This window comes from Talpa europaea (assembly GCF_964194135.1).
Source record: "Talpa europaea genome assembly, chromosome: 15".
In the NCBI taxonomy this organism is placed as follows: Eukaryota; Metazoa; Chordata; class Mammalia; order Eulipotyphla; family Talpidae; genus Talpa; species Talpa europaea.
The window spans coordinates 16,289,002-16,314,790 of NC_140083.1; the positions used below are offsets into that span (position 1 = coordinate 16,289,002).

General features: G+C 35.7%; 1 protein-coding gene across 1 annotated transcript in view; it reads right to left on the reverse strand.

Moving 5' to 3' along the window:
* The window catches only part of CFAP54 (cilia and flagella associated protein 54), a gene marked incomplete at both ends in the record, with an annotated part of 221,081 nt that overhangs the window by 118,089 nt on the left and 77,203 nt on the right, over window positions 1-25,789 (reverse strand). Inside the window, 9 exon segments of the mRNA XM_084254923.1 lie at window positions 555-697; window positions 3,016-3,246; window positions 7,026-7,126; window positions 7,440-7,557; window positions 12,140-12,266; window positions 12,901-12,990; window positions 15,383-15,515; window positions 17,656-17,784; window positions 24,986-25,108. Of these exon segments, the coding sequence (XP_084111049.1) occupies window positions 555-697; window positions 3,016-3,246; window positions 7,026-7,126; window positions 7,440-7,557; window positions 12,140-12,266; window positions 12,901-12,990; window positions 15,383-15,515; window positions 17,656-17,784; window positions 24,986-25,108 (1,195 nt within the window).

Sequence of the window (25,789 nt, forward strand, 5' to 3'; positions counted from 1 at the left end):
TTGAGAACCTAGGGCAAAAATGGGTTTCCCTGTGCACCAAGTTCATAACATAAAACAGCTATTTGACTGTTTTCATTTCTGCTTTCATCAGGATATTAGGCAAAATTTATTCTGAGACTTATTCCCATTAAAACATAACACCTGATATCAAATCTTCGCCTATCCTGGTGGCCCCTGGAGGTTGTTCCAAATTTTTTAGAACATTGAAGAGCCAAACTGGAATAGGTCAGAACACAACATAGCTATTTCCAAATATATATGATGATACCATAGAACTATTTCGTTCTTTAAAAATAGAACAAATAAGAATACAACCAAAATGAAAATGCATACATTGTGCAAAAATGAAAAATGATGTAAGAATTATATAAAATAAAATATTAAAAAATAAATAAAATAAAGATTTAAAATTAAAAAAAAATCTCCTACAAAATATCACAACTCAACTAAAGTGATGGGACATTAGAAAATGGTGTCTGTAGAGCGTGTATGTGTTGTATTAGTAAACAAAACTCTGAAGGCAATCTGATAGTACATTAACATATTTATTTTACCTGATGGTAAGTTGGCCTTTCTTTTCTTAGCTGTATGAAGGAAATCAAGCATCACTTTATAGCTTTCTACAGTCAGTTTTCCTGTTGGTAATACTGTTCCTGAATTATATAATGAGAACATACTAGGATCACATGACCTGAAACTGCAAATGGGGAAAAAAAAATCACAATAAAAAACAACATAAGCAAAATTAAATCCATCAAATACAATCTACTTTTATTTTCAAAATATGCGTGTGAGTGTTCCAAATTTTGGCTCCACAATTTTGGCTCTTAACCAAAGCCAAGTATTTTTCCATTAACTTTTAAAATTACAGTGTAACTTTGCTCTTCGCAATTTTAACATCAATGTTTCCCTAAAAGTGTCCTTGAAAATGGGGGTGAGGGCATCCCTGGTGGCGCAAGGGGTTAAGATGCAACCTATGAAGCTATTCACAGCCACTGTAGCACGGGTTTGATCCCTGGCCAGGGAGCTACCCACATGGCGAAACAGAACTCTCCTGTCTCACCCACTGCTCCCCTCAGCAGTGTATTTCAGTCAGTCTGCCTGTTCTATTCCCCACTCTGTCTCTGGTGAATCCTCTCATCCCTGCCCCCAACCCCCGCATCTCTGGCCTGTACCCCAGCTCTTGTATGCATAAATAAATCTTTAAAAAAAGAAAAAAGAATATGAGGGTGAAAAGTCTACACACACTTTAAGAACTCTAAAACAATAATTAAGGACAACTTGAAAACCACCTGGTTTCAACACAATTTTATGAAGAAGATTCCTATTATATAGCACAATGTGTCCATACTATTTATTTCTAAAATAAGTGCTGTGTAGTAAACAGTCTTCCAACAAAAATACATAAATAAATACTGAGTATAATGAAAGGTTTTAATAAGATCTAGTTCAGCACCAAGTTATCCTGACACAAATATGGTAGGGTCCTAATTACTGTGCTGTCACGTAATCAAGTATGAAAGGTCAAGTGCAATTGGAAGTTTGAAGACTTCAGAGTGTCCTCTGAGTGACTTCAGAAATGTCCATTTGATCTGACATGTTCTCTCTGTCATGGTTTCATCAATGGTCACACTGATAACAGGTCCCCTGTTGGTCAGGCCATCTAACCGTTTCTTGAATGCAAATCTGGCACAGCCCACATAGGAAAGGTATCTACCTGAGCATGTATTTGCAAAGATTCAATCTAATAAGGACCAGGTCAAAACTCTAGAGAAGCAGAAAATGGGACCAAGTTCGTGGTGCATTTCAACCTGCATATTTTTATCACTTGATTATTGAAATAAATACCCTTAATTAAATACCCTTAATACTTCCTTAATTCACATCCCATCACATTCTTTCCTTCCTCTGGTCCATTTGATATGGTGCTGTCAGAGAAATTTCTTATAAAAGTCTTACTCAAAATTCCATGATATCCTCCCATTGTATATATATATATATATATATATATATATATATATATATATATATATATATAAAGTTTATATTTAAGACTCTCCATGATTTGACAGCAACCTACCTTTCTATTTCATACCACTCACTCTCATATGCTCCAGGTTGTGGTCAGAATATTTAGGGTTCTCAACCTGTATTTCCTACTTGGCCTTGATTCATGTTCTTCCAACTCTCTGGGATACCAGTTTCCCTACCTGTTCATTTCTAAATTTTGCATATCCATCAATAGCCATACCCAGTGACCCCTCCCCATGAAACCTTTCCTATAGTCTCAAAGGAAAGCCTCCTTTCTAGGAACAAAGAGGACTTATAGTTACTTCATTTTCAACCATTAATTACAATTATTTATGAACATTCATGATCTACTCTACCAGACACATTATGTGTGCATCCTATTGCACCTATCTCAATGCCTTGTATTTTAATGGGGCCCAACCAGTATTTTTGTTTTAATGAATTACTCTACATAACCTTTTTTATGGTTATAGAGTATATTCCATATATTCCATACTATGCTTTTATCTTCTGTTTTTATCTCCCCTCACACTTAAGCAAAAGACACAAATAAGAGCTCAAGTGTCTATTGAGTTAACAATATAACGTTTCTATCATAAGAAAATACATCATCTGTGTTTATAAAGGTTCAAAATACAGTTCTAATGAAACAGAGATTTGTCTAATGCCTACTAATATCTACAGTTTTTGTGCAATAATAAATTTCCCATGGAATTACATTTTATCCTTTAAGTGATCGCTAACATCAACAAATATATTCAAGATATGTGCAAATGAGTACTTAAAAAAATTTAGATCTAGCACTTGGTTTTAGAAAGATTCTGAGCTAACAAGTTGAGAAACACACCAATGACCAGTATAAAGACAGAGACACTCTATAAACCACTTTGAGTTATTATCAACATTAGATCCCTGAATACATCAAATATAATCTATGATCATGAGACTTTTTAAAAAATATTATTCATCAATAATATGCTATACCTGACCATTGTATGCAAAGTGCTAGATTTCGTCTTCATCCGATCTCCTAGTTTCATTAAAACCAAATTGAAGTGTGCACTTGCCAGATACAAGTTCATCTGAGATTTCCAGGGAAGCTCCTCAAGAAATATTTGATGAAATCTCTTTTTTTTATTATAATTATGTACTACAGGATTCAAGTTATATACCAGAGATCGATGGGCTATTTTTCTAACATCAGCTCTCTTATTCCTGCCAAGGGAGAAAGAAGTTTCAAAATTAGACAAACTTCCAGATATTTAATAAAGAAGAATGATTCCAATCTGTACAAAATACTTCAAGAAGTCATGCAACTGCCCTCATGCCAATATTTCTGGCTTATTTATCATTTCCTTAATGCTAAAAATGTGAAAGAGGGAAGGAAAGAAGACTCAGGGATATATAGTAGGGACAAAGACACCAAGTATTACCCTCAGCTCTCTCCAATGTTTGTGTCCTCAGCTCAAACCAAACAGAGCCATTGTTTTCCACAACCAAAATACCACTAAGATTAGACAACTAAATTATAACCTGTTCATATTCATAGACTAACTTCAATATTAGGCAAGAGAATCATTTCTCTGTATTGTCCCTTAAGGAAAAAAATGCAGCAAAATTTTTTCTAACATTAACAGGACTACAGTGAAAATAAACTGTCAAGTATAGATGAAATAACTTCATAAAAGCATATTCAATACGCTCCGGCAAAAACTAAAATCTCAAACTTCAGCCAACAGTTCAGATTTTAAGTATAATAGATGTTTAATTCTTAAAAAATCATTTCAACCTGGTGGCACAGAGGTTGAGCACTGGGCTGCAAAGCTGCCCGCAGCCTCTGCAGAGCAGGTTCGATCCCGGGCCACCAGCAAGGGTCCCACATGGCATGACAGACCTCTCCTGTAGCGCCCACTGCTCCCCTCAGCAGTGTATTTCATCAGTCTGCCTGTTCTGTTTCCCACTCTGGCTCTGGTGAATTCTCTCACCCTCCCACACTTCTGACTGTACCCAGTGCTTGTATAAAAAATAAATAAATAAATCTTTTTTTTAAAAAAGCCTAAATGTGGTGCAGTTAATTTTAATTTTATAATCACATGCTATTTATATGGCATGACTTCTTTTCTCCAAAATACTACATCAAATTATTTTCTTACTGATAACTATGTTGCTGCCCTTCTTGGTCTGAGCCATTTGATCAGAATAATACTGGAGAAAGAAAAACATCTCCAATATACACTGGAAATGAAAAAAATCTCAAGCAGTAAGTTAAAATATCTTGTTCATTGTAATAGCTCACAAGTCTGAACCTAAATCAACACACACGTACAGCAAGCAAATGAAGGGCATAGAAATGGAAAAAAGAAAGACAGACAGATTTATGCAGACATATATTTCCTAGCTCTGTCTGTTGAGAAGGCTTAAAAGTACAGATATATGACTAGTCCCCAGAACTTAGATTCTAAATACCATTTTCCACAATAAAAGGAACCAACTGATTTCAGTGCTGGGACAGGGTAAGCATAAGATGAACATTTTGAAGTAAGAAAGGAGCTTCCAAAAGTGATGCAAACAAGTCAAAATGACTAAGGGACCAGCCAGAAAGGGCTCCTGCTGGGCATACTAGAAATAAGTTGAGAATCAAAATAAACAATAATGTTAATTTGATAAAAGGTAGCCGCAAAAACAAACCTCCCGCAAACAATATTCTTAATAATAAAATGTTCGTAGTTTGGAAATTTTTCCTCTGAAATGGGAGACAAAGAAGTCCACTGACATCATGTTTTTCCAGCACTGAGACAATTCAGGCTAGACAATAGGGCTAGACAACAGGGCTAGAAAAGATGGGTAGGAGTACAAAGATTGAAAGTAAAGAAATAGATAAATTATTAATCATAGTCAATGATACTGTATATTTATAAAGCCCAAGATAAACTACAGATAAGATAGTAGAATTAGTTTATTAGGGCTACTGAAGATAAACTCAGTATACAAAAAGTAATTCTCTCTACATACCAACAATATACAAGCCATTAAAAATGAAATTCTATCACTGCTTTGGGTGATGTGTCTGTAAAGATGTCTTTGATGTGCAAATCACGTAGTGTTTCGCTTATATTTCCTTCTATATAATTTATGGTTTCAGGTCTTATGTCTAGTTCTTTAATCCATTTTGAGTTGATTTTTGTGTATGGTGTGAGGTAGTGGTCAAGCTTCATTCTTTTGCATGTAGTGACCCAGTTTTCTCAGCACCATTTATTGAACAAACTTTCTTTGCTCCAATGCATAGTCTTTGCTCCTTTGTCAAAGATTAGTTGACCATAAATCTGTGGGATTATTTCTGGATTTTCTATTCAATTCCATTGGTCTGTATGTCCAACACTAATGATAAAGGACTGATCACAAAAATATGCAAAGAACTGATGAGACTCAACAACAACAAAGAAAATAATCCAGTCAAAAAATGGGCAGAAGAGCTAAAAAGAAACTTCTCTGAAGAGGAAATGCAAATGGCCAACAGGCATATGAAAAAATGTTCAACATCACTTGTCATCAGGGAAATGCAAATCAAAACTACCATGAGATACCATCTTACACCAGTGAGAATGGCACATATTAAAAAAACTAGCAACAACAAATGTTGGCGAGGGTGTGGAGAAAAAGGAACTCTTCTGCACTGTTGGTAGGAGTGCAAACTGGTCCAACCACTGTGGAGAGCTGTGTGGAGATTTCTGGACCTACTGAACATAGAGCTTCCATATGATCCAGCAATTCCACTCCTAGGTATTTACCCAAAGGACACAGAAACATCAATTCCAAAGAACACCTGCACCCCTATGTTTATAGCAGCACTGTTTACAATAGCTAAGCTTTGGAAACAACCCAAATGCCCAAAAATAGATGACTGGATCAAGAAGATGTGGTACATATACACCATGGAATATTACTCAGCATTCAAAAAAGATAAACACATGCAATTTGCAGCAACATGGATGGCACTGGAAGGGATCATGCTCAGCGAAATAAGCCAAAAAGAAAAAGAAAAATACCAGATGGTCTCACTGATAGCAGGAATCTAGAAAACTTAAATAAGGGACCAGGAAAATGAATAACTATAAGAAAGTGAAAATCAAAATCAACAAAAAACTATGAACCAGAGACACTTTTAGGGGGGTGGGGGCGGGAGGGGAGGGATTGGGGTCAGAATGGGGTGGCTGCAATTGTATGGGGAATATAAAAATAAAATTTATTATTAAAAAAAAAGAAATTCTAAAAAGATATTTCCTGTAGCTTAAAAAAAATACTTAGGGAGGCTTCCTGGTGGCGCAAGGAGTTAAGACGCAACCTATGAAGCTGTCCACAGCTACCGAAACACGAATTTGATCCCCGGCCAGGGAGCTACCCACATGGCGCAGCAGACCTCTCCTGACTCACCTGCTGCTCCCCTCAGCAGTGTATTTCAGTCATTCTGCCTGTTCTGTTCCCCACTCTGTCTCTGGTGAATCCTCTCACCAACCCCCCCCGCCCGACACCTCTGGCTTGTACCCCAGTTTTGAATGTGTAAATAAATAAATCTTTAAAAAAAACTTAGGTATTAATCAGAGTAAAGACATACAAGATCTATTCATAGAAAATAGTAACTATAAGGACAACTCTAATCTGTAAAGGAGTAAATGAGAATAAATTAAGATAGAGTTATACGGTGAGTAGATGAAACATACTATTCAACATTCATGTTTACTGAATTCAAAGCAACCCCAACCTAACTGCCAACAAGTACTTTGTACTTTTAAATATGTAATTTCTAGTTTGTTTGTTTTTTTTTCTGAAGTCCAAAATCAAGGTGTCAGTAAGTTCGGTGTCAGGTTAAGGGTCCACTTCCTTTCATTAGCACATATGGCCCATGAGGGCAATGCCAGACACTGTATTCCGAATGCCCAAAATAATGCCTGAGACAGTAATTCAAATGAATATTTATTTAATTAATTGATCAATACCTTTCTTGTTCACTCAATTCAGAAATACTTGGATTTCTGCGGAAAAATTCCTTCAGGGTTTCCTTTCTTCTACTTTTTTTTCTTTGTGCCCCATCTGCAGACTTAACATGGAGATAATAAAATGTTAGAAATTAAATTTAAACTCTGAAAATGATACTATAATTTACTCATACTCTAATGCTTCACTCTTGGCATTAAAATATAGTGGGTCTTTATGCCTCAATTGAAACTGCTATCAGCAGTACCCCTGTAGACAAAGAAATGCAATGAGAATATCCAAGGGATAATTTAAGAATTATGAAATATTGTATAATTATAAAATTATGATGGTTATTTCCTTTTTCATATTATAATGCAACCAATCATCTCTACATACATAAAACTCTTCACTAACTTAAAATTTATCAAACTTACTCTTCCAATCTCCATTACCGCAGCTTTGAACTTCCTCAAAGGTTTACTAGCTGTTTTTTTAGACAAAGCAGTGTCCTTATTTTTCACTTTTTTAAATCCAATTAGAGACTCATTCCTCCTAATACAAAAAGATAAATTCAGTTAAACAGGCTTGCAAGAATTCGCAAAACTGTCCAAAAGTAGTAAATCTCTAGTGAATGTTGCTGCTGAAATTAACCAAAAATAGTATTTCCAAAATTGCTTGTGTCCCATGCATAAATTAGACTGTGAAATTCCTGTTCAGGAGGAATAGGCCTCTTAAGAGAGCAAAATATAAATCATACCATAAAAAGCGATGAGAGTTGACCTAAGATATAGAAGGAACAATACTGGGCTGAAAATAACACCGTATGAATACTTCCCTTGAAAACTGAATAGGTAACTACATAAGAATGACCACAGAAAAGCTACCTAGCTTTCAACAGACTTCAGTTATCTTGCTTTCAACAGTATTTCCATTTCCTTGGTCCAGCAAGCTCCTAGCCACACTCACCTTCTGGATACAAAAGGATCTAAGCACATTAGATGGTCACTAAACTTTGTCCCATCCCCCAACACCTGTAGTGTTTTTTTTTTTTAAAGATCTATTTATTTATGCATACAAGAGCTGGGGTATAGGCCAGAGATGCGGGGAGTGAGAGGATGTATTGTCATTTGCCAAACTAGGAAGATTGGATCAGAGACATGGAACTCCATCCTCTACAACTTGCATCCTGAGACCAATTGCCAGTCATTCTCCAACCAGTTGGGTCTCTTCTCTATCTCCAACCTCTCCCACCTTACCAGAATGTTTGACCTGGTTGCTGTTATGCCAGAGAGTGAAAGGAAGGAGAAAGGAGATCTTGGATGACACCTGGGCTATGTTTTCCCAACACTCTTAGTATTCTCCTCCATCTGCTATAGAATTCTCATCGACCAAACAAATTAAACCAGGAGAATATCTCCTCCTAGTTCTGGTTGTTTTTATTTCTTTTATGGTATGTTGTAAAAAATAGAACTTTTAAATCTTTATGTAGTCTATATTATTGATCTTCCATTTTGTTGCTTAGTCATTATTTTGATTACTTAGTACCTATTTCTGACTCCACTGTCCCCAATGGCTGTCTGCACATGATTTCACAAACACAATTCGATTATATTTTATCTGATAGCACAAATCTCTTACTGTGTTTCTCTTTATTTTTCAAATATTGTTTATTATTCTAGCACATTTTATATAAACTAACCTGCCGGAATTGCATTAAACCAATAAATTAATGCCAAGATAATAGAATTCTTTGCAAAGTCTATCTGCCCAACAAGTAATTCAAGTAAAAAAATTTTATATCTCTTGGCAAAGAGATTTAGTCTTCTTTATATTAGTCTAGGTCCCTTCAAATTTCCTGATAAATTTAATCCTGTACTTCATAGAAATAGGCTCATTTTTCTATTACACCTTCTAGTTTATATTGGAAAGTTACTGATTTTGCATTTAGGCATCCTATAAAATCCTATTATATCTGATAGTTTTAAGTTAATTAGCTTGTTAAGTTAAAAAAATTATTTGCAAATATCTATCACATCTCCATTTTCAGAGCACTTCACTGTGGAATTTATTTGACAAACCATCTTTGAGATCCTATTATGTGATAATCATATAAATTTTAATCCTACTTTCTATATCTTGTTTTAATGCATTGGCAAGAACTTTTAGAATACTGTAAAATAGAGAAGGAATAATAGGTTTCTTTAGAGTTTATTTTAACAAAAAATAGTCTTCGCATCCAAATTTGCCAGGAACAGTTGAATTTCAACACATCACTTTTTGGTATTGACTAAAGGCTCCTTGTGCTACTAGTGATAATTATATTTACAGATTTTCTACTGTATATATTGAGAATATCATCTACATTTTTACAGCTGAAATTATAAGCCAGCATTTTATTTTTCCTTCTATTAACTGCTAAGTAAGATTGAGCGATAATTTTCTATTTTTTCATTCTCTTTATAAAGAAATGTTTTAATCAACTCATAAATTTTTCCAAATAATCGTCATGTTCAATTTGATTTTCAAATTCATTCATCTTAAATTGTATATACTGCTATCTAATATTTGTTTAACCCTTTCCAAATTGATAATTATTTTCTCTTTGGATTACTTGCATTTCACCTTTTCTTATTATGCTGGCTAGAAATTTACTTAATTTATTCATATCTTCAAAGAAATAATTCTAGCAGCTATAAATTGGGCTATTTTAAAATAAATTTGTAAATGATCAGTTTCGATTTTTATTATCTTCTTTTTGCTTTCTTAGAGTTGTTTTTATAATTTCTTGAGTTAATTGGTTTATTTAATTTTATTTTTCTTCGTTCAGTAATAGAAACTTCTAAAGTTAATTATTCTTCTCTAACTGCTGCTTTGAGTTCATTTGACATTAGGATTTCTCATAATTATTTTCAAAAGATTCTATTCTTTTAGTTAGATTTCTTTTCTTTTTTTTATAATCCAATAATTACGTATGTCAATAATTTACTTTGTTATAAAATTTTGGTTTTATCATACTATAAGAAAATGTGGTCTTTGCAAATCTGTGTCCAAACCATCCACTGAACTTTATTTTGCAGCATAAATATTACTTTTTAAACATTTAATACTCATTAAATGGTTAAATGTTGCATAGTCGTAATTGGTATAAACATTAACCTTTTAAATTATATGTTTTATTTTTTCTATGTTCTTTTTTATTTGTCTTTTTAAAAAATCATATTAAACTCTCTCAATATTATTTTGTTTCCATCTCATCTGCTGCTCCCCTCAACAGTGTATTTCAGTAGATCTTCCTGTTCTGTTCCTCACTCTGGTGAATCCTCTCACCTCCCTAACACCCTCACCATACCTCTGGCCTACACCCTGCTCTTGTATGCATAAATAAATAAAATAAATCTTTTAAAAAATTAAAAATATAAGTAGTAAAGAGATGATCCTTTAGATGTTACCAGGACAACTGATAAACTGAGGAAGAAAACCTAAAATTTAATCTAAAACTCCATACCAAAATAACTTCCATGTAGATAAAACATTAAATACAAATCATGAAACCACAAAACCAGGGGGAAAAATACAGCTGCATATTTGCTACAATGTGAGGAAATATCTTTGTGAAAAATGTTAAGCATATGAATATTAAAAAAATAAATATTCCTGTAAAAGTGGAAATTTCAAGGTATTTCTTCAGCCCTCTTCAATAGACCCTGATTTCTAGAAAAGCATCTTGAATCAACAACTCAGTTTTGAAAATGGAAATTAGCACCTTTGCTCAATCTCCAATTTCAGGTCTTTTATTCTACCATTGGCCAATGTTTCCAAGTTGCTTATTTTTGTTTTCCTCTTTCAGAATATTTATTATTCTTAGATTAGATCTCCATGGTCAGCTCTCCAAATTTCACCTCCCAGGGAAATTGTCTTCTGTTTTTCTTTCATATCAAGTATATTACCTACAACTTCTGGCTATTGTGGGTTTTTTTTTTTTTAATTTAATGGAATTCTCTAATTCTGACCAATTCTTATATTACCATGGCCTGTTTCACTTAATAAAAGCAATTTCCTCTTTTATCTCTGAAAATATGAAGCACATATATTCCAGCTCTCATTCTAATAGGAGAAATGCCTATTTTAGAAAGAATATTTTGCTATATATCTTTATGAGATTGCTTTTCTTCTGTTGCCATTTTAAAAACAGACCTCATGTTGTTGATGTTTACTTTCACCAAAATGAAAGAGATGGATCTATTTCCAGGGGTGAAGGGGAAACCCAAATGTTGGAAAAAGTTTGATTCATTTGGCATCTCTCATAACTATCCTGAGACACAATAATTGTCTTTGGCAACAAAGAGAATCATTCAGGATTAGAGAACCAGAGGGAGAATTTTTACTTTATTCATTTATTCATTCATTCCTTTATTCATTCATTCCTTTATTTTATTTATTTATTTATTTATTTATTTATTTATTTATTTGAACCTCGGTCTTGTAGATAAATGAAAATAATTATTCAACTCAGTAATGTGTTGACTATCACTCAGTGGTAAGGGTTATAGGTTTCCAAAATGATCTATCACTTTGCTATTTCACATGTACTCTTGTGAAAATGATTTTTATTAATTGATTAAAATTTTTTTCTTATATCATTGTAGTCCCCATAGTTGTCCTGCCACCATATCATCTGTGAACCATCACCATATTCCCTTGTGTTCATCCCTCCTGCTTTGCCCCCACACCCCCACTTAAATTTAACTATTTCTATCTGGGGATCACCCCATTCATCATACAAATGGAAACCCCAAGTCTCTGCTAGCAACTGTAGAGAAATCAGAAAAGCATGGCAAACGAGCAAAAATGGACCCAAATTCCTGTACAAGTTGCTAATGGCCTGGAGATCTATTACCCATCCTGACTTAATAGCAAAGGCCTAACTGATTTCCTGCAAGAAATCTGAGCATGTTCTATCCTTATCCCTTATTCAAGTTTGCGAACAGAACTATCAATCCTCATTACCTCCCAGATAGTTGTTTTAACTATATATACCCCACCCTCTTTTTCCATCTACCTTATACATCTTCAAATGAAAATATTGCTTATGTTTAAATGTTAATACTAAAAATAAAACAGATATTACAAGTACCTCCTTAAGAAGTCATTGACATTATTTGCTATGTCTATCAGAAGGTGAAATTTTTCATCATTCAAGCACTTCATCATAACTTGTGTAAAGAATTCCAGGAATCTAGGTCTCTGCTTAAATTTCATAACTGTGAAAATGAGAAAGTTCATGTTTATCAGTACATTTAATTACTGAAGCTGAAAGTTTCCTATTGCTAACAGTCCATTGTGTCCCAACAGGCAAGATTAAAACTACTTTTTAGATTTCTCACTTTAAAAACAAAAGAGAAAAAGTAAATGTGAACTACTATTTTTCTAAGATCAAATAATTCTTTAAAATGGTCTATGTTTCATTTCTTTTCCAAATATATCAATATTGAGGAAGATTTCATAAAAATGACTTCCACTGCATGACTGGCTGGGAAAATATTGCAGATAATTATCAGGCAGACAAGTTATCCTGAGTTTATTATATTTCATTCTAAGTTAAGATACTTCTTTAAAAATGAAGTTAAGATCACTGACACTCTTCCCTGGTTTTGCAAGCTTCATAATATCAAAGAAAGCCAACATCGAAGTTCTGTCTTTCTAGACTTTACATCAGGTACACGTTTAGGTTTCTTTTAGTTCTTGGCAATCAGTGTCTGTATTATTCTGAATGGGTTAAAACCAAAAATCTTCTGGCCAGTACAGGTGAAATCTTTAATAACAACAAGGTCCACAGATCAAACGACCTTCCATAATGAATTGAATGAACAGCATGCATGTATTTAAGTCACCTACCTTCTTTTGTAGCACCTTTGACTGACCAATTTAAAACGATGGGGTAAAGAAATATAGGGTCCTCTGTTCCCTGGAGTTCAGTGGTAACATCTAAAATTTTTAAAATAATAATAAATTGTAGTTTCTGTTTGACATGAATAGCCAAAAATGAAAATTCCTTGTAGGGGATGAAAAATAAGAAAAGACTCAAATATTCATTCTAAATTATGTGCCTTAAAATAACAGTTATATCATTACATTTTGGAAATTAAAAAATTCAATAATTTCAATTCTTTTCCCCCTTAAAAACCAAGGCGTCCACCAGCAAACAGGGGAAGAGTTTCCAAATCCTGAGGCTCTCTTATTTAACAGCTGTCATAAATCAGCAAGACCCAGAGTCAGAAGCCAACAATTATATTAACTCCACTTTTATAAAATTATCTTTAGAAGAGAATAAAGTATCGAATAATAAACAGCTCAGCTTCTGGAGCCAGGCTGTCTGGGTTCAAATTCTATCTCTGACACTCTTGAATTAAAATACCGGGGGAAGTTCATTTCTCTGTGTCTCAGTTTCTTTATCTTTAAAATGGGGATACAAATAGTATCTTTCTCATCTGGTTGTTATCTTAGGGTTATATGAATTTTAGTATGTATAAAACACTTAAGAGAGGTCCTGGCACACAGAAAGCATGGTATAAAATAATTTTTTAATTATTGCTTTGTTATTGAATCTAGCTAGAAACATCACATTGTGCTTCTTAGTATGATGTTTCTTATTGATAAAAAAGGAAAAAATGTTTTTGTTGATAACATGAAAAGTGATTCACATTTCTAAAACACTTTATACTTTAAGGGATTATATATTATATAATCTGAGATCCAGGGGAAGGGATTCTGAAGCAGCATGCCCACTCAGCTGTATCTGAGGCTGACAGTGAAATAGGTGAATTAGCGTCAAGAAATGCTACAAGTGTTAGGGGGGAAAGGATGTCTCAAAGCAAATTCCATATAGGCTTTGTGGACTCCACCCCCACCCCAGGTCAAAGCCAAAGACACTGGGAACTCCAAATCCCATCACCACCAAAGGGAAGGTGGCTGGGACCTGAGGGTGGGGTTAAGCAGCCAGGTGGATACAAAAGGCAGACACGTGGGCTTTGGGGGCTCTCTCCATTTTGGCTCTCCGCCAGCTCACAGCGGTCCGGCCAGCTCTGAGGGTGACTTTGGGTTTCCAGGTCATGGGATGGGGTAGGACGCATTAAAGACTTTATTTCCCTATTTTCTCCCTGAATTGTACATTTTCCTTATTTCTTTTTCTCTTGTAAATAAACCTTTTATTAACCCTTTTGCGTGTCTGTAGTAAAGTATTCATAAGTCCCTTTAAAGCGCGCGGGTGAGGACCCACAACCAGGAACCCGTTTAATATCGGGGTTGCTCTATAACACAAGTACCAAATACCAACCCCAAATACCAAGGGGTTACAAGTGGAGCTGCCTACTGAGACACATAGGTACTACTTGCTTTTCTAGAAGAGTTGAACCACCTGCTTTAAATTTTTTTTTTAATTTTTATGCAGTAGCTGGGGTACAGGCCAGAGGTGCATGAGGGTGAGAGGATTCACCTGAGACAGAGCGGGGAGCAGAACAGGCAGACAGGCCAAAAGCACTGCTGAGGGTAGCAGCAGGCGAAACAGGAAAGGTCTGCCCCTCCATGTGGGTTTCTCCCTGGCCAGCCGGGAATAGAACCCGTGCTGCAGAGGCTACAGACAGCTTCACAGCTCACAGCATGGTGCTCAACCCGCTGTGCCACCAGGGAGGCCCTTTAAAAAAAAATTCAATGTCAGAAGCGAAACCCATTTCTTAAGCAGTGATCCCAGCTTCCAGGACAAAACTTTAATCAGGGTGTTAACATATTTGCCTATTGTGAAATTACAGCACACTGACCTAAAAGCAATCTAATCTTCCACCAGAGTAGATGTTGGTTCAAACCATTCACACATTATTGTTCCATACCCTGTTCTTTTAATTCTCACATTTTTGTGGTTAAAGAAGTGATTCTCAATTTTGCAACTCCCTCCCCAATACATTTGGCAACATTGTCCTACTCATTGTTTGGGGAAGCTGCTGTGCCCCACATCTACAGGTAGATGCCAAGAATGCAAGATGCCAACATCCCACAATGCTTGGGACCTCCCCCTGACAACAAAGAATTATCTGGCCCAAATTGGCAGTTGCATCAAGGTTGAGCAGCTCTGCTTCAAAGTCAGAGGATTTAGGCTCAAATCCAAGCCAGCTACGTAATCCCAAATAAATTGCTTGATTTTTACAAGCCGTATCTGTAAAAAGTGGTTAGCAATCCCTTGTTAACTGAGTATTGTTAGAATTAATGACATAGTGTAAAAGTACTGCCTAAACCTTAAAGGGTTTACCAAATGCTGATCTCATCTTTAATCCTTTTAACAAAGTATTTCATTAAAAGTTAAATAAATAAAGCTACACAGAAGTACACAGAAAGAAAAAATACTGACTGCTTTGCTTTGTCAGCTTGAGTAGATGTGTCTCCAATAAGGCCAGCTGTTCGTTTATTTTTTCTGGTAATAACTGCTGTGGCTTCTTACTGTTGGAAGTCTTCTTATGATCCTACGAACAGGTTAAATGTCAAATTCACAGTGTTTCTACAATTGTCATTTTCAAGTAACATTCTTTAAATTACATACTCAACTTTCATACATGGTAGACAAAACTATAATCTACATGGCTAAACAATACTAATTAATAACTAATAGCAACAACAATAATAATAGAGTCCTAACTAAACACCAGTCACAGTACTAGTGTTTTTATGAAGCTTGCCAAAATCTGTCTTCTCTCTCCCTTCTTCCCAGTAACTTCCACCCTGAACTAGTCCCTCCAATACACATACTCTTCTAAAATCAGCTGAGGGTTTATGTCCAAAAATTCTCCAAAGAAAATCTCCAGTCAGAACTCAGAAATGTATCACTCATTTTTCTTTTTTTTTTCCCTTTCTTTTTCCCAGAAGGAGCTTCTTTACAACTAGGCTAATTGTCTTTGCAGCCTTACCTTTCACTGAAACATAACTGGAGCGGTAATTAGTGGATTAAGAACTGACAGTCGTGCACTCAAGCTTCCCACTGTGTTTTCAAAGGTCTGTGCCTGAGAACTGACAGCTAATGTCTCCTGTTCTATAATAGATGATATTTAGATAGCTAGATAGATAGACAGATAGCAGATAGGCAGAGAGAGACAGACAGACATACAGACAGACAGACTCCCGACCCCTTTAGGCTTAAAGAGAATTTGAGTGGTTATAGTGATTTCTTACTCTTATATAATAGGTATTAGTTTCTCAGTCCCTACAGTCTTAGGAAGAAGGGAGTGTTACAGCTTCTGCTGAACTAGAGGCTCCAAGGAAAGAGGCCTAGGGCCTTGTCCTGCAATGATGCAAAGGGACAGAATCCTGAATCAAGGCCTGGGAGACATACAGGGGCAGGCTGATGGACGCTGACAGTAATCAAAAATTTGAGGATTTTTAAAATTCCTCAAATTGCTCCCAGCTTAATCAAAATTCCCTCTAGACAAAACAAAACCTTCCCAAAAGTATTAAGGTTTGTAAAATTCACCCAGCAAGGCTTTTTGTGGCAGACTTCTACATGGAAACTCAATATGTAGCAGAGACACGCGCAGCTATTCCAGCAGAAACAGGGTCAGGGATGATAGCCTCCACCTTACCCTAGTCACTGAGAGCACTTCCAGCATTTCCCAGTGCCCCTCAGAAACCCCTTGGGAAACTAAGCAACATTTTAAAATTTGAACTACAAAAAACCTTTACCTATCTAGTTTCAAGAAAAGACAATAAAACAGATCCAAGGAGACCGACATTTGGGAAGCAGACAATCTCAAACTTCAGCAATTTCATAAAGAAGGTAATTTTTTTATTTTACTTATTTTATATATTTTTACATCATTGTTCATTTTTTAACAATGTTTACTTCCCCCACCCCAGGTGTAGTCCCCACAGAATTTCCTTCACCAATGCACCTGTGCACCATCACCTTAGTCCCCTGTGTTCCTCCCTCCCTCCCTACGACCCCTCTCCCCTACAGGATGTCTCTGATTCATAATTGTTTGTTTTTGTTTTGTTGTGTTTTGTATTGTTATTATTTTTTCCCTGATGTCTTAGTTGGTTCCCCTATATTCCTCCCATAAGTGAAACCATTCGATATTTTTCTTTCCTTCTGACTTATTTCACTGAGCATAATTCCTTCTAGCTCCATCCACGTTGCTGCAAATGGCATGAGTTTATCTTTTTTGATTGCTGAATAGTATTCCATTGTGTATATGTACCACATCTTATAAAGAACACAATTTAAATGTGGCGATGAGTTAAGGAAATATATTGTGAACATAGTAAAAGCTCTGACATGTATTTACTGCCTTCAATGACCCACCAAAAATAATACAATATTCAATTTGGGAAAGATGTTAGAGGGTGTGCAGGCCCATGTCCTGCAGGTGTAAGAGACTATGAAGGCCTGAGTAATGATCAGTATTGGTGATAGGGGAATATTCAATATGCTAGCCTGGATTCCTTTTCATTTTCTTGACTGATTAAAAGAAGGGGAAGAAGCTCTTCACTACACAACTTTTGTGGAAATATGACAAATTAAAAACTGAGCAGTTTTTTAACTTGCTTACTAATTCCATATGACCCCCTTAAGAGACACAACTAAATAGGTGTTTAAAGATTGGCAATAATTACCTCTTCTGGCACTTCTTCTGGTTCAATAGAACCAAATAGAGATTTGCACTTGGGTGTGATGTCCAACATTTTTTTCCCATAATTTATAATCATTATTGCCAGGTCATATTCCTTCCATGAACGCAGAATCTAATGGGAAAAAAAATTATTAATGATCTTTGTTGGAAACTCTTGTCTATTTTCAGGTGTCTTGCGGCATCTTCCATATATTCAAAAGTCCCTTGAACATTCTGGGTTTAAGAACTTCAACTTCCCTGTTTCTGTTAAGGACACTGGAAGTTTACCTGCAGATCATACCTAGAATTAAAACTACATGATCCCATTAGTTTGAAGAAAGAATGAATAAGGGGAATCTCACTGATAATAAATTCCCTATCTCTCTGACACCTTTTTGGAATCATAAGTTAACTTTTAAGTAACATTTTTACTTAAAAGATCCACATTCAAATCATTCTTAGAGACCATGTAACCACCACCTTTTGTCTTGAGTTGCTTTCTCTGAGACATGGGACACTTACAACATTGTGTCGTAAGGGGGCATTCATATCAGTAAGTGATTTCTCAGACTTTCTGGTACAAGACCAAGCTAGAGAGAAACTGGTTTTCACATTTGCTCCATGAACCCTAGGGAAAGTAAACACTATAATTCCAAGGGAAGGAGCCCACTCTGACCCTCTCATCCACATTCCCTCTTAGTAATTTTTATTATTTGGTTTTATCTAGTCTGGCCTGATCAACTACTCCAGTATAATCTTTCCTAGTACTTTAAGCTTACAAAATATTGAGCCAAGTACAAATTCTGACACTTAGTGTGGTTTTAGGACTTCAGATTTTCCTACATGCCTTCCTATGGCTGAACCATTTCCCAGAACAGCTTTCCCCACCATATTTATACAGCTTTTGCTGTTCATTAAGACCTGAGCTCTACCATCAATTCAGTAAAGCTTCCCTGGCCGGCAATCTGATTTGCATAGACCCTGCTGCAGTGAAGGGTCATGTGAAGGGGACACATTCATCATCAACCCCAAAGGACAATTCAATAAAGGGTATAAATAAGTCTTTATGAATGTTACATGTGGATGTATTCCGGCAAGGCAAATAAGTTAGCATTTACGAGAAGTAACAATTGTTACTTTCCATGCAGGGAAAAGATAAAATAAGGGTGCCAAAAAATAGTGAATGGCTACTCAAAACTACCTAATGCCAGGGGCGAAGAACTGGAAATATTTCTGGAAGTGTGTTAAACTTAAGCCAACTATAGAACAGAATGTGGGGAGGGAAATTATGAAATAAATATTGGAAAGGTAGAGGGGAGTCAAGTCCAGCAAGGCCTTGTCCAATCTCATTATAAAACTGATATGCAAGGGAATGAATTTTGCGGGGAAGCTGACAATAGCAGCTGTTATTTTGATCATCTTTTGTCAATGCCTGTGAGACCTGCTTACCCATTTCTTGCTGTAGTCTGCAAGAAGGTACCTTAAGATTATGGCAAACTTTGGGCTCAGCAGCCTTGCTTTGGGCCTATCCTGTTTGGTTGGGCATTTGCCCAGGAAAGGATGGGAAATTTTGAGGGTTTTATTATGAAACTGTTATTAGGAATATCCTTTCTTCTCTCTCTCTGTCTGTCTTTCTCTCGCTGTCTCTCTGTCTTTCTCTCTTGCTCTGTGCACACTAATTCAATTAAAGATCTGTCATACTTAGAGTCTGCTTCCTTTATCTTTGTGTGCACCGATGGTCAGATCCCTTCAGGTGATGTACCAGCCTTAACCATTTGGGGTTCCTGGGTTCCCCTCAGTCATGTGCTAATGACCTTAACACCAAAATGTGTAACTCACCACTAGAAATGGAAAGGGCTGCTTAGTGATACTCATTCTTTCCATGGCCATACCATATGACAATGACAGAACAGCACAGAAAGATTCTTATGATTGAAGAGAAGAATGACAAAACAGCATTGGACTACTCCACTTTCCACTCTTCCTCTTGCCTAAGGGAAGTGAAACTAACCCACCGGAGTAAGTGCATTCTTGAGAGTCTTGATTCTCTTCCCATCCCACTCTTTACAATGCCCTCAGGTGACAGCATCTGTTTATATTGCCTCAATTGAGTCCATATAGGAATGATTCCTTTGTCTTTATACATATGTGACTTCTCCTGAGCTCCAAGAATATAGGCCCAATTATTTAATGACTGCCCCTATGGATCGCCTATACACCCTAAAATTCAATATATTCAAAACTCATTATATTTTTCCCTTCCCCATACAAAATTAATTCTCATCCAGGGCTAACAAATAGCATTGTGTGCACCCAACTGCCTGGGCCAGATAGATAGCTGGATATGTTGATTCTTCCCTCTCCCTCTTTTATCTCCTCATATTTAAAGATTTATTTATTTATGCATACACGAACTGGGGCACAGGCCAGAGGTGTGAGGGCTGGGAGGATTCACCAAAGACAGAGTGGGGAACAGAACAGGCAAATCAACTGAAACACACTGCTGAGGGGAGCAGCGGGGAAGTCAGGAGAGGTGCCATGTGGGTTGCTCCCTGGCCAGGGATCGAACTCCTGTTGCAGTGGCTGTGGATAGCTTCATAGGTTGCGTCTTAACCCCTTGCTCCACCAGGGAGTCCCCTCATATTTAATAGGTTTCAGATTCTCAATTTCATCTCAAAAATGACTCTTGAATCCTTTCAATTTCCTCTCCCACTTTTCCACACTAGTTTAATTTATCATCTTACCATCTAACTCACTTCCTGCCTCAGATGTTATCTCCCTCTAATTATTAGCTGTAGTGCAACCAGAATATATTTTTCCTAAGATGCAAATCTCATTATGTCATTCCTGGCTTTGAAATCCTCAAATGGTTCCTCTCTGATTTCCGAAGATGCCATTCATCACTAGTACTTGTCCACTACACTCCACTTTTTAAGATCGCTGAAACATTTCATTATATCTTACATAATTAAATATAAATCTGATTCTTCTTTTCCCAAACTGCAAAATTATTTCCTATTTTTCTCACTGATTATTACCTGAGGCAGTCAATGTTACTAATCCTATATCTGTCATTTTTTTAGTATTTGTGTTTAGGCTGACTTTATAATTTCTTACCTCAAAAACATATTTTAATTATCATGTAATCTAATGATCTTCTTCTGTTTATTTTTTGAATTCTGTGTCCTACTGAGAAAGGCTTCCCCTGGCTTCAAGGTCATACAAATATCCTCAAATCCATTTGGTCTTTATTTTGTTTGTGGTATGAGGTAGGGTTCTGGTTTTGTTTATTTTCAGATGATCAGTCAATTACACCAGCACCTTTTCTTAAGTAAACGCATAGTAAATTATTTTCTCAATGAAGCCAAAGGCCACTTTGCTCATATATTAAGTTCTTCTGTAGACCTGGAGTTATTCCTGAACTTTATTCTATGCTACCAAACTGTTTGCCCATTCCTGTGTTAATACCATTTTTCATTGATGAAGCTTCATCGTAAATTTTAATATCTATTGAGGACTTTTAAATTATTCTAATCAGTTTCAGAGACACCCCATTGGGACTCTGATTAGAACTGCATTGCATTTAAGTAGTATTTTTGGAAGGATTTATATTTCTATGACAGCAGGTCTTCCTACTAATGATGTGGCATGACCTGCATATGTTCAGATCTTATTTTGTGTCCTTCAGTAAGATTTCACAATTCATTTCTTTAGGCCCTTAATACTTTGTTAAATTTAAAACATTGTGTGTTTTAAGTGTTATGTTTTCCCCTCTCCATTTCTAACGCTAAGTATATTTTTTAAATCAGTTCGTAACTGTTACAAACTGTGACTCACTTTATAATTTCTCTTTCAAATTCTAGTAATTTTTACTTGATCCTTATGGGTTTTTGAGACCTCTAAAATTGCAGATGAATTATGCTTTCATAAGATGATTTCATACCTTTATCAATTGCATGAGAGAACCTCTAAATATACTGAACCGCATTATTTAGCCAGCATCTGCTTCCTGTGCTTGATTTCTAAGGAAACATCTTCAGAAATTCAGCATTTAGCATGATGTTTACTATAAAGTGTTGGCAAATGCCAAATAGCTTTCTTCCATCCCTGACTTATTTAGAAATTTTACTGGGAAAGCTTGCTAGGTGTTATCAAATGCTTTTGTAGCATTTTTATATAGTTATATTGGTTTTTTCTCCCTGAATTTGCTTTTGTAAAAAATTCATGGTTTTATTCAGACTTAATCTTTTATAACTTGATGATGAGACTGTGCTAAGAGCCATCCAGGAACAGAGGAGAGAGGAGCCATCTGACAATGTTGAAGAACATTCTATAATGCTTCTCTCTATCCTGCCTAATGTCTTGGGTCCTGAATTCTGCTTTTTCTGACATAACAATAGTTCCTTTTTTGTTTGCATTTTTCCCATTACCTTTACCTGCCCATTTATTTTTCAACCATTGTTTGTCACTTTGTTTTACAAGTGTTTCTTGGTATAATATACATTGGAATCTGACTTTTTGGCCCATCTAACAGTCTCTGTCTTCTGAGTTCATCCACTTGGTGAATATATTTTATCCCTCCCACCTTAAATACAATCTCCTTTTCTTTCTCACTTTTGCTGAAATAGACAATTTCCCCTTTTTCTGCTCATTTTTCCTTCCAGACAATTGAGAAGTCCTACTGTGCTTTAAAGTTCTGTTCATGGTTACATTTCTCCTGAGTTATCTTTCAATATATGTATCATATCAAAAGAAATCAATGCATTTATATAATGTGCATTTTTAAAATGCACAACCATGCACTAAAAATCTCTACCTGCTCACCTCCCTTAACCCCAGACAGAATGGAAATTTTAGTTCTAGGTTACTATGAAGTTTTTCTTTCCAAGATGACTCTTTGATTTTAAGAATCCCTACTTAGCATTTATATTACAAAGTCCTAGTCACATCATTATAATATCTATTTAATTTTAGTAATACATATATTGCAAGATTCATTGCTACCATTCTTCCTCTCCTTATTGTCTTTCCCTGTCTTGGGATTTCTGTTCTGAATCAATTGTCATTTGATAGAGTATTTCCTCAAGTGTTTTCCTCAAATAAGTACATGGGCAGAATACTTTTTAAATGCCTATACTTCTGAAGATGTTTAGTTTGCCTGACAAATGAGATCTTTTCTGGTTATTAATTTGTGGACCGTGAACATTTTCCCTCAGGATTCTACAATTGTTGTGCCAGTATTTTAACTTTGAATATTGCCAGTAAAAAGTTTGAAGAAAATTTATTCTCTCCATTGCATATTACCTGTCTTGTGGTTCTCAAAATTTTAAGATTGCCCTTATCCTTGGACTTTAGGAATTTTATCAACATGTGTCTATCACACATACCTTACTACATTAATCCTGTCTATGACCCAGGGAGCCTGTTACTTCTTCATTTGTTTCTTTTTCTACCTCCAGAGCTTCTTTTATGTCATTCTATGACATCTTCATCTACCTTCTGGATTTATCTCTAGGTAATTCTGTTCTATGTTACAAAATATTTGCAGTGGCTGTGGATAGCTTCCATATCAACTTAAGAAATAACATACTCTTCATGTTTCATCTGTTTAATCAAAAATGAAATTTGTTTAGTTACAAGAGGTATTTTTGATTTTGGTTTTGATCACCTAATTGTATCACATTGAAAGCTTTCCTTTCTTAAGTCATAATTTCCAAAATAATGAGAGCAAATAACATTATTGTAGGATGTTACTTGCTCTTCCCCCTTGTACTTCTAGGTCCTCTTTCTGCTAATGGTTTATGCTGCCTCTGCAACTGTACAAGCCAGGCCATAAAGGTCTCTCCAGTTGTGGAAAATGAGTGATAGAAGGAATATACTTTTTTATTCTGGAGATCAGACCATAAAGTTCTCAAATCATGATCTCTTTACTAAAGTAGAGGGTAGAGGCATTTCTGCAGCCAAAGCTCCAGAGAAGTCCTGATTAAAGTGATGAATCAATCCAGGCAACTATGAAGAAGTATTCCAGAACCCTGGCCGAATCAGAAAGGTCCTGCCAGAACTACACCAAACAGTCAGGCACATATGGCCCTTCTTTGAGGAAACTCACTGCATTCAGTGAATCTCTTTGAACAAACATACAATGCTGATCTTTAAGCTAAGCAAAAAGGAGAATAAGCAGTCCCTCTCCCACTTTTCCTTAGTTCTTTCGTATTTCCAAGGTGAATGAGTTCCCATAAAATTCCTTCTACCACCAACCCCCAACCCTGGTCTAAGATATACCCCCTGGCTTTACCAACTGATATGTTTGAGCTACTATAACAACTGAAAGAGGAGTTAGTTAAATCTTGTCTATGATCCCAATTGCCTCTTAGTCATTGTTATAGTAGCTAAATTCAGATGCCAATGTTAATCGTTTGGTGACCATTCTTCCTGTAGTCCGATTGCCCTCATTGTTTAATTTCAGCATGCCTGAACTGCTCCCCACCAACCTCCCTTTTCTCTCATCATGAGGCTCTTAATCTAGGTCTTCAGACTCTGCTGCCTAATCTCTGGCTACCATATCCACAGCCGATGTGATTACTCTCTCCACTTGTTTGGAAAGAGCATCCTTAGATGTTTTCACATTCCAAACCCAATTTGCTCTGTGTGTGTTATTGTAAATACACTGATCTTGTATGTACTCTGACCACACTTCTGCCTATGTCTTCTCCCTGGCTTAGATTCCAGACAGATCACTCTTAATTGATAGTCTGACTTCACCTCTACAACTTGTTTGGTTCAACAACAAGCACACCAATCTCAGAAATATCCTTACGCTCTGTGCCCCTACTTTCAGACCTAACATTGTTCTTAATATTCTGATTTCCTAGGATTATCATACCTTTCCTTTATGCAATGATCCAGCATTCATTACCCTGCCACTTCATCTCTTGGCATCTTCTAAGCCACTGTCCTAACTCGGTCCTTGAGTTAAGACACTTCAGGTCTGCCTGTAGTTTTTCCCCTGAGATCACAACTTGACAAGAAGCTACACAGATTGCAGTACTATAAATCATTGATGTTCTTGGGTTTTGAAATAAATTTGTTCTGTGTGACAATATGTAATTCTTATAAAATATACTAATGCTGTCTCAAAACACCACAAATTTGTCCAAAAGTTCTATAACAGATTGCTATTAAGTCATGTTTACACTTTTACATTTCCTTTGATACAAACTGCTTTGGGGTTGTAATTTTCAAAGTACTCTAGTTATTGTGATTAAAGGTAGTGTATTTCTAAATAATTACCGCTCCTGAATTTTATCATAGTAGACAAAACAGGAGATAAATACCTTTGTTATATAGAAGATACAACAAGCTATCATGTGCTGTAAACTTTCAAAATTCGCCACATGTTTCCTGGAGTGGACGACATGTGGAAGTCCTTGCAAAGCCACTATGCATTTTATCAAGATCTGAAAACAAACACAAAGGTTTTTGTTAAAAACTATCATTCTTACTCATTATTAAACATTCTATGCCAATCATGCAAGTTTTAAACCATCAAATTTTACTGTTACAAATTATTGATAAATCACATGTATAAAGGAGTATACTCTCCCATAAAATTGATATACTCAATTTTTAGATGCATTCCTTGAAAACTAGCAGAGAGGATAAAATAAATGCATAAGTGACTGTAAAATAAAGCACACTTTGACAAATCTACAATAGATCTGGTAGAATGTAGGATGTATACGAGCAACTAAAGATCACATCCAGACTTAAAATATGCTATAAATATAGTCAAATATGTTTTCTCCTTTTGTTTCTAAAGAGTTCTGTCTTGGTTAGAAATGGTTCTCCTAATCCCAGAATGCATATGTAATCTCCTGAGGTTATTTTTCATAAAAATTTTGCTTTGTTTTACATTTAAGTCATTAATAAGTTTGAACTTTTTTTGTAGAGTACAAATAAAGGTCAAATCTACCTTCTCTCAGATGACTAATCCAGTGCTTCACCACCATTTACTAAAAATATCCATTCCCTTCCCACTGAATTGGAATGACAATTCTGTCATGTACATGAGGCTATTTCTGGAATCTCTCTCTGTTCCACTCTGTTCCTATTCTAAATGATATAATTTAATTAGAAAT